General features: G+C 44.9%; 1 protein-coding gene across 13 annotated transcripts in view; it reads left to right on the top strand.

Moving 5' to 3' along the window:
- PTPN13 (protein tyrosine phosphatase non-receptor type 13) overlaps positions 1-17,239 on the top strand; it is a 151,745-nt gene that overhangs the window by 132,796 nt on the left and 1,710 nt on the right. For 6 of the 13 annotated variants that reach the window (XM_088660572.1, XM_088660571.1, XM_088660568.1 and 3 more), the window contains 12 exons: positions 675-745; positions 1,303-1,364; positions 2,354-2,465; positions 3,394-3,528; positions 4,652-4,734; positions 5,385-5,440; positions 6,965-7,068; positions 8,942-9,090; positions 9,498-9,588; positions 13,190-13,527; positions 14,191-14,406; positions 16,164-16,226. In XM_088660572.1, the coding sequence (XP_088516698.1) occupies positions 675-745; positions 1,303-1,364; positions 2,354-2,465; positions 3,394-3,528; positions 4,652-4,734; positions 5,385-5,440; positions 6,965-7,068; positions 8,942-9,090; positions 9,498-9,588; positions 13,190-13,527; positions 14,191-14,406; positions 16,164-16,226 (1,480 nt within the window). The remainder of the gene's footprint in view (positions 1-674; positions 746-1,302; positions 1,365-2,353; positions 2,466-3,393; positions 3,529-4,651; positions 4,735-5,384; positions 5,441-6,964; positions 7,069-8,941; positions 9,091-9,497; positions 9,589-13,189; positions 13,528-14,190; positions 14,407-16,163; positions 16,227-17,239) is intronic. The other 7 variants (XM_088660574.1, XM_060278424.2, XM_060278416.2 and 4 more) reach the window with 3 other exon arrangements.

Here is a 17,239-nt window from a genome sequence, read left to right as displayed (position 1 = left end):
AAAATGGGAGTTTGATTTTTCAGTGATTTGAACATTAGGTGAAAATGATAATAATTGATTTATAAGTTGTATAAGATATAAAGGTGTATTTTTATAAAGTAAGAAACTGTTAAAGATGATAAAAAAGGGATGAAAACCGGGGAAGGGGGGGGAGGGGAAGCCCACAAAATATGGTTTTACAATTATGAATGTAAGAATTTTTTTTCTGTTTTGTACTGTTCTTTTTCTCTTTTTTTGCTCTTTCTTTTTTCTCTTTTCTCCTATTTCAATTTTTTTTCTTTTTTTGGGTATGACAATAGATGGTTGGATGGATGTCCTCCTGCGTACTGCCCTGGTTTGCTGGAGCTCCCTGGTGGCAGGGGGGGGGGGCTTTGGGGTCAGGGGAGGGGGAGGAGGACAGAAATCCAAGCATAAAATGGACCATCTCTGACTGTTCACCTACATGAGATACTTCTGTGGCAGGGGAGGATCCATGTGGGTGGGTGGGAAGGAGGTGGAAAAGGTGTTTATGTATGTACCGTTTTCTTTTTTGCAGTTTGTAAAATTAATAAAAAGTATGTTTAAAAAAATAATAATAATGTGGTGAAGAATTGCACTTCTTGACTACAGACAGATATCAGGTATATTTTGAACCCTTTGTACAAACTGTGCTTAAGAGTTTCTTGTTTTCTCAGGGATGGCCATCCAGTGTTTCCAAGGTCCAAAGGCCCCGATAGCTCAAGTCCAAGGTCAATAAAGCATAATGGTAAGGGCATAAATGTATACAGGTTTTACAAGTTTATTTCCTATTGTGCTGGGCACAGTTTCTCAAAAGTGGCAACAAGAGAACGGGCCTTTTCTGTGGTGGCTCCCTTGATTGTGGAATGCTCTGCCCAGAGAGGCTCACCTGGCACCATCATTACATTTCTTTAGGCGCAAGGCAAAAACATTCCCCTTTAGCCAAGCCTATGGCTATTAAATAGTCTATGACTTGTGAAAATGTGGGGGAGAAGACTGTTATTATGATGACTATTTTATTATTAGGCTGTCCATAAGTTTGCTTTCTATTTTTATGCTTTTATCATTGATGCTCTGCAATGCGTTTTTAATGATGTACACCGCCCTGGGATCATCTGAGAAAGGGTGGTATTTAAATTGATATTATAACAACAACAACAACAACAACAACAACATCCTCAAAATTACATTTAAGAAAGATAAATAACTTTTAATCGCAAGATGGCTAAATTTCAAGTTATAATTTGATACGTATTGGTTTGTTGGAAAATAACAAATCATGCAATTTCTACACTCTTCTCGTAGGTCATTTACTTGGAGAACCCTATGGCAAAGCAGAAATAGGACCTGAGCCATATGCACCAAAAGTAAGTAACTGAGAACAGTTTCTCTCTCCCCTTTGTTGCTGCAGCAGGAGGAATTGCGCCGCACAATGAAATGTTCGTGTTTTAAAGTGGAACAGCTTTATGCAGGGCAAATTTACATCAGTGGTGATCTTGGCTGTTCACATGGTCTTCAGCTTGTCAACAGCCGGAGCTTGATCCAGCAGATTTCCTTCCTTTTGAAGAAAGGATATTCTTTTGGCAGATGAAATCTGTTTCTGACAGAGGAAATTCCTTCTGCCAGCGGGAGAAAGCCTTCCCATTAAGCATTTTGTCTGTTCAGTTATTAATAAATATTAAATACCCAGTATTTAAGCAGAAGTAGACATGAATCAGATAATGCCATTTACTGGATTTCTTTTTAAATATTAGATTAGTCAAGTTTTGAAGAGTCTGGAAAAGCTTATTTAAAATTTGCATGTTTGATGATATCCTTCCTCTGTCTTTCTGTAAGCCGATTCAATCAATTGTTTAGCATTACCTAAAAGTGCAGCTTCCCTCATTTCCTTGTACTACCCCTGCTTTTGAATTCGGGGAGAAACCATAGTTGACTCTTAGGCCTGAACTAGGCAGGTTTTGCCTGCAAACCAGAACTGGAAACCGCTATCAAACCATGGTTCCCAATTTTGGTTTGTGGATATAGGCTATGGTTTGTACGAATCATAGTTTGCCTAGTTCAGATGTTAATAGCAAACCATTTTTAATTGGTCAGTCAGCAAGTCAGGGTGGGAAATGGAGCAAGTGATTGGAGAAAGGTTCCTTCATGCAATGCCAAACCATGGTTTGGCACTGTCTGAACCATGTCATACCTAGTTAGACGTTGACAGGGATTGAATCTGGGGCCTTCTGCAAGCTATGCATGTGCTCCAGCTGTGAGCTGCATACTTCCCTGAAACATGGGGCCAAAACACCTAAACCCATACTGCTAGCAGTGCTTAAAGAGAAAACTGATGTATGATTCTTGGTTTTGTTAGGTTAATGGTGAAATGAACAACAGCCACTATCCAAAAGGGCCAGGGAATGTCACCGTATCTAAAGACATTGGTAGTCAGGCCTCTGATTTTTCCAGCTACAGTAACAACTCAGGTAAGGATGACAGAGTGGGAGAATTTTTTATCTTTCTCGTACAAAAGCTTTTAGGAGTGCCCTGAAACAGTAAAACGAACAAGGGTGCTATTCTAAGTCAGGAGTCCCCAAACTAAGGCCCGGGGGCCGGATGCGACCCAATCACCTTCTAAATCCGGCCCGCAGGTGATCCAGGAATCAGCATGTTTTTACATGAGTAGAATGTGTCCTTTTATTTAAAATGCATCTCTGGGGTAGTTGTGGGGCATAGGAATTCATTCATATATTTTTTCAAAATATAGTCCGGCCCCCCACAAGGTCTGAGGGACAGTGGACCGGCCCCCTGCTGAAAAAGTTTGCTGACCCCTGTTCTAAGTTGTATGGTCCGGATTCAGTATAATGTTCTTGAACAATAATGTTGTTAGAACTGTATATTAATTTGGATGCTATTCAGCCAAGTCTTACTTAGCGTTGACCCGTTGAACTTAATCGGTGTGGCTAAGTTAGGTCCGTGATTTTCTATGGGTTTACCACCCAAAGTGCTGCCCAAGTATACATGGTGTTTTGCTGTGAACAGGCCTCTTCCTCAAGGAGCTTTCAATGTAGATTTCCAGATTACACCAGAGGAAGGGTGTGGGAAACATGAAGAAACAGAGACAAGGGTAAATTAAATGAACGCAAGCAATGGTAGCTGAGTAAACTTGTATAGCTCGCACAGTCCTATCATAATTTCATTCTTTTCTGAGGAAGGGGACGGAAGAGTGAGTCTGCTTGCTTCTTTTTCAAGGATTATCCAGCACTGAGAAACAAAGAAGAGATTATCTAAAAATTGTATTGCCTTCCAGCAAGGGGAGCAGGTGCTTTGCAACTCCATGGCTGGAGTGCACATGTTTCTCATTTTCTTCTCCCTGGCAGCAGCAACAACTATGTGACATTGTTTTATTTAAAGCAGAGGTGCAAGACGATGATTCTTACGATGCGGACGATCACAATGAAGTCATTCAGTACCTTTTAGATGTTGTAGATGAAGAAGCCCAGAACCTGCTAAACCGTAGTAACGCCGCGTCTGGGAACCACCTACCAGGTACAGTCAAGTGAGCCATTCCGGGGGGGTGGGGTGGAAATCCCACTAATAAGAGACAGTTCCAGAGTTGATGTACTTCGCAAGATTTAATTTTATTAGGCCTGCAACTCATTTCTTATTAGGTCGTCGCTATCTGTGATGCAAATGCCTTGTTAGTGCTAATTCGGTCTGCACGCTCATTAACTTCCAGGGAAGCTTTCTCAGCCAGAATGCTGATAAGCGTTGCTTAAAGTAAACCGTTGGCAAAATCGCTGATCTTTAGCAGTTGCAAAGTTCTGCCTGACGTAGTTTCAAAGCTGGAGGCTCCCATTTCAGCGTATCTTGGAAAATAAACACCGGCATGTTGTGTATTTGAAATGTTTTGTGTGAGTCTTGCTAAACCGCTGCATTTTTTTTTCCTTGAGAGAAGGGGCTTTTGGGTAGTGGTGCCACAGTTGTGATGATGTGTCATGAACTGGCCGGATGCAGAGGACTGGTGGGAGGCACCAGCTGGGGAACCCCAGGGGAAGAAGGCTCGGAGCCAGGGGATTGGTGGTGGGGCGATGATGAATGATCTGAGGGAGAAGAGGGAGCAGACTGGGAGGAAGAGGTGTCAGAGTGCTCGTGTGTGTGTGTGTGTGTGCACACACACACACACACACAGCATAATGAAAGCATAAAAGGCTCAGAAATAGGAAAGTCAGCAATAGATCCTTACCCTAAAGTCATTAGCTTATTTTCCAAAGCCCCTTCAAATGATTTGCTGAATAAATAATGTGGTTCCTTTAGTGTTTGCATTTCAGCTGCTGGTAGTCGCTTCCTACCCTTAATTATTGTGCTTGGTAATACTATTCAGATAGCTAAGTGTTTAAGGAGCAGCATCTGCACCTTTTCCAAGTTAGCCCCATGGATGTAGTAAGGAATTCTTCTTCTTTTCTGGCAGGTCTCCTGTGCCTTTTATTAGTTGTGTGGCAGGCAGATGTTCAATGGGGGGGATCTCCAGCAGCCCCCCACAGCCCTAGCCTTCCTGAGGTTTTGTTAAATAGTGGCACACCCTTGCATTTAGTGAGTGATTAAAGCCTATCAGTCCTGATCATTTGTGTGGGTTTTTTTCTTATTTTTTGACACCGTGTTTCTCTCCCAGTAGAGGCAAATGGGAAACTTGCAGAAGAGAAATCAGAAGACACAGACTGCGATGGGTCATCATTGCCTGACGATTTCCCAGAGGTAAAATAAATATGATAGCAGGAATTTTTTATATGTGGAATTATTGTATATATGCAGCTATTTTTAATAGTTTTCACTTTTTTATTTTGTCTGTAACTGTTTTATTTGTTTTCATAATTGTATATTTTACCTCCCCTTTACCTCCCCTTTACACCTTACTGTAAAGGGCAGCTTAAAAAATATATATAAATGATTAAAGTTGTGCAACCTAATCTGCTGATATGCGATTGAAAGCGATCCAAAATATTGACTGTCTGGCAATTCCCATAGTGTTTTTAAGTATTCTAGAAACTATCAGCGTCTTTGGCGGGTATTGTGGTTGTCAGCACAAAATGGTGGCTGTAGGCAGCAAAAAAGAAAGAGTTGACACTATTCTATATTCTCCCATCGCAAAGAAAAGAACTGTATAGAGGCAACCTTGGCTCTCCAGATGTTTTGGAACTACAACTCCCATGATCCCTAGCTAACAGAGGCAGTTGTCAGGGATCATGGGACTTGTAGTTCCAAAACATCTGGAGAGCCAAGGTTGCCTATGCCTGGTATAGAGTAAGGCACAGAATTTTTTCCATAGACGTTTTCCACCTTGCTAGTTCCCTGCTATGTAATTATAACTCATTTTACAAATGGTCTTTTTCTGTTTTTCTCCTTAGCCACCCCAAATAAATGGCTGTGAAGAGTATTGTAATAACAAAAGGATTTCTGAAAGGTGAGATTTTTTTTAAGGCCAGTCCTCCTTAATTTGGCTCATATTTACTGGTTTTGACAGCTCAAAAAATTGAGCCAGTTTCGTGACTTGAAAGTACCATTGTGGATGAAGCAGTTCATTATTATTATTGTTACTATTACTAATCTTTTACTGGAGCCAGTGGTAGAAGAGCCATTCAATGCAGCATCTTACCTGATGGCCACAATCCAAAAGCAATTAGAGTTGCTTAAGCCCATCAACCTAGCAGTTCGAAAGCACGTCAAAATGCAAGTAGATAAATAGGAACCGCTACAGCGGGAAGGTAAACGGCGTTTCCATGTGCTGCTCTGGTTTGCCAGAAGCGGCTTTGTCATGCTGGCCACATGACCTGGAAGCTGTACGCCGGCTCCCTCGGCCAGTAAAGTGAGATGAGCACCGCAACCCCAGAGTCGGTCACGACTGGACCTAATGGTCAGGGGTCCCTTTACCTTTAAGCCCATCAAAAGGAATGCACCAAAGCATGCTTAACGATTCTGGATTGTGTCCTCTTGTCTGTAGGGATTCTTATGTTACATGAGACACTTCCTTCCTAGAAATAAAAATACCATGTGATAATATAGTCTTAGCCACACTTAGCGTCATACTTGAAATTGGTGTTTCTTGCTGTTGCATGGAGGCCAACAATTTGGGCTCCATCTGCACTGTGCATTTAAAGTAGCATCATACCACTTTATAAACAGGCACGGCATCCCCCAAAGGCTCATGGGAACTGTAGTTAGTTAAGGTTTCTGAAAGTTGGTAAAGGTAAAGGGACCCCTGACTATTAGGTCCAGTCGTGACTGACTCTGGGGTTGCGGTGCTCATCTCGTGGTATTGGCCAAGGGAGCCGGCGTACTGCTGCCAGGTCATGTGGCCAGCATGACAAAGCCGCTTCTGGTGAACCAGAGCAGCACACGCCGTTTACCTTCCCGCCAGAGCGGTACCTATTTATCTACTTGCACTTTGATGTGCTTTCGAACTGCTAGGTTGGCAGGAGCTGGGACCGAGCAACAGGAGCTCACCCCTTCGCAGGGATTCGAACCACTGACCTTCTGATCGGCAAGCCCTAGGCTCAGTGGTTTAACCCACAGCGCCACCCGCATCCCTCTGAAAGTTGAACCCTCTTCCCTTCACAGAGCTACAGAGTGGTTTAATGATCAGTTCCTCTCCCCAGGAAACTCTGGAAATTTTAGCATATTGTGTGGGGTAGACAGGTCTTCTAACAACTCTCAGGCTTCCTTTGCCGTCTGCAGATTATGCTTCGTTATCTGTGCCCTCGTAGAATGTCGAATAAGATGGCCATAAAAACACAAATGGAAGCTACCTTCCTCACATGAATCATACTAAGAATTGGCATATATAATCTAATTAAGCTGGTGATTCCTACTTTCATTTGAACTTGCGTTGCTTGGAATGTTTTGTTTCTTAAGATTATTTTTTGTCCTTTGTGGTGGGAGGTGCGGACACAGTTTGGGGTCTTTTTAAGGAAATGTTTGTATTTTTAAGATTACCCCAGCGACCTCTGCTGGGTCAGGGAGATGACGATGAGATTACCTGGGGAAGTGATGAGTTACCGATTGAATCAATAAACCAGCAGCAGTCTGTTAAAGGTAAGCAATCTTTTTGGTCTTCTGCAGATTATTTACCTGTTTATTCAGTATTCATTCTGATTTGCTTCCACATAGTTTATACAGATGTTAGATTTTGTCCCATCTTTATTAAGCAATTATTCTGACTCTTATACGGGGCGGTTATAGAACAATGATGTCCTTGCTGGGTGCTTAAGTCTTTCTGTCAATCATCCTCTCATCCCACACTTATCCTGTCGCTTCCCTAACCACAAAGACCTGGCTTTCTTTAAAAAGTGGGTTGATGTTGTTATGATGGTTAATTAAATTTGTATACCACACTTCATCTGAAGATCACAGGGTGGTTTGCAACATAAAAATACAAAATGAGATCATAAAGTACATAATAAAACGACAACAAACCAATAACCCCACCCCTTCCCACAAACACATGGAATGTTCAATCAGCAGAAGGCCTAGTTATAGAAAAACATTTTTGCTTAACGTCCAAAGGTATGTGTAAGGGACAAGAGGTACAGAGACCCCCCTTCCATCCTGAGGAGTAGTTCCTCCACCAGCAGCAGCGTCAGCGGCGAGGGGGAAGAGTCCAGCGAGGGAGGAGGAAGAAGGGGACAGGGCTCTGGCAGGATGGCAGAGCCTCTGCTGCACGTGAGACAGGAAGGGAGAGAGGGGGAAGAGGGGGAGAAGGAAAACATGGAAAGGAGAGCCTTCCTCCCTCCGGTTCCGGAATTACGCCGGAGGAAACGGGGGAGGAGATTTGGAGTGCCCCGGCTCTTATGTTGGAAGAAAACGCGGGAACCTCCATTCCAGGGTTCTGGGTCAGACTGATAACATGTATCCTGTACAGCTCTAGCACTGTAAATAGCCTGCACATAATAAAAGCATGAAAAGGCAACGGTGTGGAGAGTCGTTACTCTAGAGTAGTCACCTCGCCACCTCTGTGACAGTATGTTATGAAGGCAACAGGCAAGCCTCTTTAGGGAGAGCATTCCACAAATAGGAAGCCACCACAGAAAAGGCCCTTTCTCGTGTTGATACCCTCCAGACCTCTTGTGGAGGGGGAACACAAAGAACACATATAACACGTTGCAGTAATCTAACCGATAATATCCCAGGTCTTTGACTAATTAAACAATCTATAGCCTTTTAAACTGTGGGGGGGTATTGTTTTTGTTTCTCATTGTGGTATGTATTTTTTGTTTTGTTTTTTATATTGCGAACCGTGCTGTGACCTTCGGATGAAGGGGCAGTATAGGAAATTTAATAAATAATAAAAACATTTAAAATACATAGCTATCCCCAAAGAAGCCTGGGAACTGTAGCTCACCTCCCACAGCACCCTTTGCAAACACGGTTCTTGGGAACCTTTGGGGTAAGTCATGTGCTGTAAAAATACAATGTGCTTGTCTCTTCAAGAACAGTCCCTCAACCTCTCAGCACCAACGTTTGAGCTGTAAGACTACAGCTTACTAACCAATCTACCTTGTCTACAAAACGCAATGAATTTGCCTGGCATAAAAGATCTTGCACTGTACTCATTGTGCAAGGAACGTTAACAATGCAGGTGGTTATTTATTAGTTTCTGTTAAATTTGAGCCGACGTTCACAAAAATCTGAGAAAAAGCGCTGTTGGTAGCAACCTTTGAAGCATCAAGCATGGAGGGATAATGAGAAGCGGGGGGGGGGGGGTTACCACCCAAGTTTTTTATGGGGAGCCTTTAGAAAAGCAATAATCGTGATATGTTTTAATCAGCTGCTGACAGCTCAAAAGTGGCATGTGCTGCCATGCGGGTAGCTGCTGCTGTATTTCATGGGGTGGCACCGTAACTGTGGGCTGCCCTCTTTAGGTGGATTTTTATAGGCTCTCATAGATCCCGTCTCCTTCCTCTGCCAGATTGCCCTTTGGTCACCGACGAAGAGCTTTCCGTACTCCCAATCGTCCAAGTACTTCCTTCGGGCAAATATACAGGGTCCAAATTGAAGTCAACTATCCGGATGCTGCGAGGCCTGTTGGAACAAGGTGTCCCTTCAAAGGAGATTGAGGTGAGTGTGCACTCTCTTGCGCTGTGGACACAATCGTAAGAGTTGGAAGGGACCCCAGAGGGTCCTCCAGCCCCCTGCAATGCAAGAATCTCAACTAAAGCATCCATGACAGATGGCCACCCAGCCTCTGCTTAGAAACCTCCTGGGGGAGACTATCCCACTGTCGAACAGCTCTTAGCCTCAGAAAGTTCTTCCTGAGGTTTAGTAGGAATCTCCTTTCTTGTAACTTGAAGCTGTTGGTTCCGGCTTTCTCCATCTTCCACATGACAGCCCCTGAGGCGGTCAGGTGGTTTACATCTGCTTACACCACATACTTTAAGCCTGGCTCCGTCTCTTTTCAAAAAAATAATAATCCATGTATTGTTAAATGATGTTAGTTAACGAAGAGCCTACACGTCTCATTCCAGAATCTTCAAGACCTAAAGCCTTTGGATCAGTGTTTGGTGGGCCAAACAAAGGAAAACAGGAAGAAGAATAGATATAAGAACATACTGCCTTGTAAGTCCTGATTTCCAAAAGGCCACTTGTAGTTTAATTTATCTCTCTATCCCATGGGTGTCAAACGCAAGGCCCGGGGGCCAAATCCGGCCCGCCAGACCTTGTCATGTGGCCCGCCGAGCGCCCCAGCCAGCAGGACCCAGCAGCGGGACCTCTTTCCTTCCTCTCTCCCTCCTGCTCCCTCTTTTCTTTCTTTCTTCCTTCCGTCCTTCCCATCTTTCATCCTCTCCCTCATTCTTATTCTTTCTTTCCCTCTACTTCCTTCCTTCTTTCTCCCTTTCCGTCTTCTCTCCCTCTTTCTTTTTCTTTACTTCTTTATTCCCTTCCTTATTTCGACTCTTCTTTCTCTCCCCTCTTTCCTTCCTTCCTCTCTCCCTCCCACTCCCTCTTTTCTTCCTTCCTTCCTTCCTTCCTTCCTTCCTTCCTTCCTTCCTTCCTCCTCCCCTCCCCTCCCTCTCCCTCTCCTCAGAAACATAGGATGCTGCTTTATACTTCTGGCCCTTAAACCCTGGAACCAGGAGAGCAGCTCCAGTGAGTCAACCTCAGCCAGTCCCTTTGGTGAAGGGTGGTGGCTCACTGGCAGAACATCTGTCCTGCATGCAGAAGGACCCCAGCATCTCCAGGTACTAGCAGCTCTGCAAAGGTCCTGCATGAAACCCTAGCGAGCCTCCACCACCCAGTGCAGTTACCAAAAATCATTTTTCAATAAATTGTACAATAATTGTACATTTGAATATCTACTTGCCATTATTCTGACTATGTTTCTGCTTTCAGAGCTAGTTATTACTTACATTATTACAAAAAACAGTAATAATTGAATGCAGTGACAATCATTTATGATAATAAAGAGTGGACACATAGTCCTACAGATACAACCGGCCCTTTGAGGGTGACCAAACTGCTGATGCGGCCCCCTATGAATTTGAGTTTGACACCCCTGCTCTATCCTTTCCTGAAGGGTTTCCAAAGGACCCTCAGCTTGGTAACTGCGCGTGAATTCTCTGTGCTAGGAGATAATCTGTATTGATTGTGTTGATAGAGGTGCGATGGATGTTCCCCAAGGTGGGATTTGGTGAACTGAGGATGAAGGGGAGAGCAAGTGGGTAGGGTGGCTCCTTTGCGGCATGCGGGTCTTGGATCAGTGGCAGGCATGCCAAAATGGTTACCCAACCAGCTAAAACATGGTACACCAGCCCTGCATAGGTAGCCCACCTGACACTTGATAAATATCTTGTTTCACTTCCTGCTTGGGGTTTTGCACCCTTTCTCTCCCCACCCCCCTTTTTCTCATCCATAGAGGATGGTGACTTAGTGGGTCGCAATCTGCTTGGTCACTTTCAAGAGCCGTAGTTTGATATTATTTGGGGCGGGGGTAATTTGGATTAAGAAAGCTTCTCTAAAGCTGGAGAAGTGCCAAATTGGAAAGCTGTGTTTAAGCACCAAGACAACAATTGCTGCCATCATTATATTTGGCACTGGGATGCAAGCCCTGCGTGCCTAGTATTAGGTGTTTGGGTGGTAACAGCATTCTGTTTGACGCCACAAGTGCCAAGCAAACTCTCTTGAGACTGAATCCCATGCAGCCTATTCCCTGAGAGCAGTTAATATGTGCCACTATATTCAGATATATTTAAAAGATCTCACTTAAGAAAAGGACTCCCAAACAAAACATAAGGCTGGGTCACTGTGACACATGCACGGACTGTACAGCAATTAATTTAGTATCCTGTCCTGATTATCATGTTGCATCCAGCGGCTTTTTTTGCATGAAAGTTTGTGCCTCACTAAACGGGCACTAACCTTTTACCCTGTGTCCGTTCTGCTTGGGCAGAGTTTACACACTATCCCACTGCTCTGTTGCTCATCCTCTATATTCATTTCCCAAGAGATACTTAGTGGCAGAGGCAAGTTCCAGAAATGCACAGCTCCATCAAATTTCCCAACAGAATCTGAGCTTTATGCAGACACAGTACAGTGTTACAGATTGCAGTATATTGAGACATTTATTTTCCGGGATGTGATTCCTGCTTGCTGCCCGATAATTGTATGCTAGGATCATTGCCCTATTATGCACGAAATGTATGAAAATCCTCATCAAAATAACGAGCTTCATATTCAGAAGTCCAAGATCTGAAGCCACCTCCTAGGAAGGTTCTTGAAGTTCTTCCTGAAGGGCTATAGCCTCAAGTTACTAGTCATCAGGAACTGCAGAGATGTACTTGAAAAATGTTGGTTTTTCTGCATGTGGTGTATTTGGCTGGGGCCAAGCCAACAGGGGCTGGTACTCTCTATCATGCCCCACTTGAGAGCTTCCCAGGGCTATCCAGTTAGCTATTGTTGGAGACAAGAGTGCAGGATTCAGTAGAGCTGACCTTTGGCTTGACCTTGCAAGCCATTTCTTACATCGTTCTTCACCGTTTTCCCAATGCACTTTATTCTGACTCGCATCTAGGAGACAGCTTCAGAACTGACAGAGAAGAGGAGAAAGCAGGTGTGTGAATCTGACTTGAGTGTGCCGCTTTCTTGCATGTAAATGTCCCAAGGGGGAGAAGATTGCCTTCACCCCAACAGTGAGCTATTAAGTGACCTATCTCCATACAGTGGAACCTCGGTTTACGAATTTTCGGTTTACGAACGCCGCAGACCCATCTGGAACAGATTAATTCACTTTCCATTACTTTAAAAGGGAAAGTTCGCTTCAGTTTATGAACGCTTCAGTTTATGAACAGACTTCTGGAACCAATTACACCCATGCTTCGGGTTAAGTATGCTTCAGGTTGAGTACTCCGCGGACCTGTCTGGAACGGATTAATCCACTTTCCATTACTTTCAATGGGAAAGTTCGCTTCAGTTTATGAACGCTTCAGTTTAAGTACTCGGCGGACCATCTGGAACAGATTAATCCACTTTCCATTACTTTCAATGGGAAAGTTCGCTTCAGTTAATGAACGCTTCAGTTTATGAACAGACTTCCGGAACCAATTGTGTTCATAAACCGAGGTACCACTGTATTTGGAGTTCGAGCCCTCACTGCTGAGGAGATGCACATGCCTTTTGGACTACACTAGGAAGGAACTTACACACCTGCTTTCCCACATATTTTAGCATTGCGTTCACAGCTGTGCAAAGGCATTTTGAAGAAGCTATGAAATAATGTGATTTCATGTTGTTGTGTTTGAGGTTATGCTGTGAGCCTTTGGCATAGCTCACTAGTCTCTGTACTGTGACTAAGCCTAAGTATATGCAACTGAAATAATTATTCTGTTGCCCCCCCCCGTGTCAAATTAAAGATTGTAGACTCTTGTGGGCAGAGTCCTCTTGAACTTCCTAAAACTTCATGCAAATAGATGTCATAGCCTCGCTCACCTCACAGAGTGTTTGTTGTGGGGGAGGAAGGGAAAGGAGATTGTTAGCCGCTTTGAGACTCCTCAGGGTAGTGATAAAGCAGGATATCAAGTCCAAACTCCTCTTCTTCTTCTTCTTCTTCTTCTTCTTCTTCTTCTTCTTCTTCTTCTTCTTCTTCTTCTTCTTCTGTAGCAATAAAAGCAGCCATAACAAAGCACCATTTAAATTCCTGGTTCCTCTGTTTTTGGAATTGCAGACGACACCACAAGGGTACCCCTGGGGGCCGAAGGTGGCTACATCAATGCCAGTTTTATCCGGATGCTGGTGGGGAGTAAGGAATATGTTTACATTGCTTGCCAAGGACCCCTCCCCACCACTGTGGCGGACTTCTGGCAAATGGCTTGGGAGCAGAACTGCACTCTCGTAGCCATGATGACCCAGGAAGTAGAAGGAGAAAAAGTCAAATGTCAAAGGTACTGGCCCGACGTCCTCGGAAAAACCACGATGATCAGTGATAAGCTCCGTCTCGCTCTGGTGAGGCTGCAGCAGCTTAAAGGCTTTGTCATTCGAGTTATGGAGCTAGAGGACATTCAGGTAAGGGGACAGGGTGTCACACTCTGAATGGCTTTGTGGGCAGTGGTGGAGCTTCATGCTTGGGCATTGGGGACGGAGAGCAGGCAGGGGCAGGGCTGGTGTGCATCCCGGGGGCATGGCGCGCCGCACTGCGGGGATGTGGCACCCCACCGGGATCGCGCTGCCGGGGGCAGTGCGCTCCCCCCACACTCCTCTTCCTCCGCCAGTGTTTGTGGGAGAGGGGAACTGAGACGTCGGGGGTGCATGAGGTACAGATTTGCTGTTTCGGTTTGTTCCTTGTATTATTAAACATGTTAGTCATGTGTCGCCTGAAGGTCTCCAAGCGACTTACAGCAAAGAAAACATACACTACTGTACATAATACCACGAGGGAAAGGGAATATAATACCTCAATATTCATGCAACATAATGTCCGTGGAAACACAAACAAACAAAAACCCCAGCTGTATAAATAGTAGTGAACAACATTAACAGGACTCAAATAGAGGAGGGAGAAAACTCTACACGAGATAGCCGCCTATTGGGTTTTTGAAAAGTGACAGCAGAGGCTATGCCAGGGGCTGATTTTTGCATTTGCTTAGAAGCCTTAGAGACTTGTTACTCTTCACAGAAGCCTCAATTCTTGCTCTTTCTGGGGTTTTTTGTTTTAATTTAAAAATCTAGACTGGCGAACTCCGGCGTATTTTCCACCTAAACTTTACCGCCTGGCCAGATCACGACACACCTTCTCAGCCAGATGATTTGCTCACCTTCATATCCTACATGAGGCACATCCACAAATCAGGGCCGATCATCACGCATTGCAGCGCAGGCATTGGACGATCAGGGACGCTTATTTGCATAGACGTGGTGTTGGGGCTGATCAGCCAGGATCTTGAGGTGAGTGATTATCCATTCTCTTTCCTACAGTTATTTGGCTAGCTTGCTTATTTTACATCCACCTTCCTTCTAATGTAATTGGTACGAAAGATACAACATCCCCGTGGGAAGCATACGGTAGCTTCAATTTTGATATATACTCAGAGAATTTACAGGTTAGCTACCCTAGGTGCCATTTTCTTCTGAGCTTTTAACGTTCCACTTACATTAGCACTAGGCTGCTGTTCAAATCTCTCTGCGCTTCATAAATGTGTGGAAAGCATTTGTATAATACGGTGGCTCACACCTCTGGGCAAGACTAGCTGCATATCCTTAGCAGAAGGATGTATCTGAATTGAGCAAGTTTTCACTGACCTCAGAATTAGATGTTCAGCAGTGCACCCAGGCCTACTGGCATCTGTCAGGGATGTGGGTGGCACCATGGTCTAAACCTCTGAGCCTCTTGGGCTTGCTGATCAGAAGGTCAGCAGTTCGAATCCCCGCGACAGGGTGAGTCACATTGCTCTGTCCCAGCTCCTGCCAACCTAGCAGTTCGAAAGCATGCCAGTGCAAGTAGATAAATAGGTACCACTGCAGCAGGAAGCTAAATGGTGTTTCCATGCGCTCTGGTTTCTGTCACGGTGTTCCATTGCTCCAGAAGCAGTTTAGTCATGCTGGCCACATGACCCAGAAAGCTATCTGCGGACAAACACCTGAAAGCGAGATGAGCGCCACAACCCCATAGTCGCCTTTGACTGGACTTAACTGTCCAGGGGTCCTTTGCCTTTGCCTTTCCCTTTTACTGGCTTCTTCCAAACATCTGCAAACAGCAGGGCAAGGGGGCAGCATACAGTGGAGAAGCAGCAGATGGGAAGAGGGATACTCAATCATTCCCCCACCTGCAGACGTTCACCTGCAATCATCTGCCCCACCCCAGGGTTACTGGCGCATTTCTGCATTATTGCATTGGAAGGTAGCTATTTAGAGTGCCCTATTCTGGGCTCAAGGGGCACATACAAGCAGGCCAGTTGCCACAGTACCATGAAGAGTTCCAAGTGAGCAACTTGCTCCAGAAAAGACTGAGGCCTTTGCCTTCAGCCCACCTCTCCTATGCTGTTGGAGAACTGCAGACTCTTAAAGGGCCAACCCTTTGGTTTGAAGCCAGACACTTCCTGTTTGCTCCATAGCCCTCCTGCCTAGTGCATTCCTTGGGCTACTCTGCTGGCAAGGCAGTGTGGGAGGTTCTTAGTTCTCCAGGGGGTGGTGAGGGTCACGGCTCTGGTTCTATAGTCTGGTGATTTGGAGATCTAACTCAGCAGCTTCCTGCCAGCCCAGCCAGCCCTTGATCACCACTGGCCGCCTCAGAGTCAGAAACTTAATGGAACTTCTCATTAGGGTCCCTGTAGCCATTGGTCACTGCTTAGAGTCTGGGGTCATGGCAAAGAAGGGGTTTCTGTGGAGGTTCAGCATCCACCTGCCAAATCTCCCCCTCGCCCTAGAGGTGTTTTGCAAAGGCCCAGAGCCAAGACTGCTGCTGAATATGTATAGACTGCCTTGGAGACAGAGTTTGTTAAGGGTGCTGGGAACTGTAACTCTGTGAGTGATAAGCTCCTAAGATCCTTTGAGGAAAGTCAGGTACTCTAAATGAGCTTTATTTGTATGCCATGTGTGGATTCCTAGTTTTAGCCCTTGCACTGGTGCACTCTTCTAGAACACTTCAGCGCGTGCTTTCCAGACCAGTGGTGCCTACCAGCTTCTTCTTTTTTTTCCTTTGTCAGTTTGACATCTCTGACGTGGTGCGCACAATGCGCTTGCAGAGACACGGCATGGTGCAAACGGAGGTACGTGTGTCCTAACTCAGTTTCGCTTTTGGTTTCTTTGGGAGCTTTTCTCCCGCATATCCCTCTGAACGGCAGGTCAAATAGCAGGAAGGTGAGGAAATTTCAAAACAAGGAACTTGGATACAGGCGGCGGCACTGCATGTTTCTGCAGGCAGGTTTGGCACCGACGAGTGCATTTGCACTTTTGCAGGTGCTGTGTGTAATCTGAGCCGTTTAATCCATGAGACCCCAGAATGTGGAGGGAATTAAGGCTCACGATGCATTCATAAGGCCCAAGTTCTATCCTTAGCATCACTGCTTGAAGGATTTGGGGGAGTGATGCTGGAAACAGCTTCCACCAAAGTAACTAGAGAGCTGTTGATGCAATTTGTTAGAATAGATGGTCCTGGACTGGCTGGCTCAGCCTGTCTCCAGACTGCCACTGTTTTGCAAATGGGATTCAATTGCATACCAGCCAGTTTTGGTCCCCCCCCCCCCCCCAATCTAAGCATTCTTGCGCAACAAATCCACTTTTTTAAAAAGAAAAACAAGTAAGGAAAGTGACACAAAAATGCATGATGTTAGATGACAATCATTTGACAGGAAGTTGTATAACCTCCGTGCAAACAAATCCAGATGGATGCTCAGTAACAGTCATGCAAACAAATCAGAATGAACGCACCATAAAGAGATTGGCTGGACATGACCTCAGTTGAAGGAAGATCCTTATACAGTCATCTGCGGAGGAAATTCCTTGAGAAAGGAACATAAAGCACCCAGGGTCATGGAAACAACTTCAGGTGGCTGTGAAAACAACCTTTCTGAAGCCTTGGAGAACTAAGGCTAATTCATTTAGACCAGGAGTCACCAGCCTTTTGGGGCACCACAAAATATATATATATCCATTTCATGGGGTGGGGAGGAGACTGCTGATGGACAAGCCCTCCCCCACCATAGAAAAATCAGCAAAGCACCTACAAGGGCACCTTCCAAACCAAGAGCAGGCAGTATCCCCACCCCAAAAAGAAAATTCT

The sequence above is a fragment of the Zootoca vivipara genome, chromosome Z1, assembly GCF_965207765.1.
Source record: "Zootoca vivipara chromosome Z1, rZooViv2.hap1.1, whole genome shotgun sequence".
NCBI lineage: Eukaryota > Metazoa > Chordata > Lepidosauria > Squamata > Lacertidae > Zootoca > Zootoca vivipara.
This window is presented reverse-complemented; position numbering and strand designations above follow the sequence as displayed.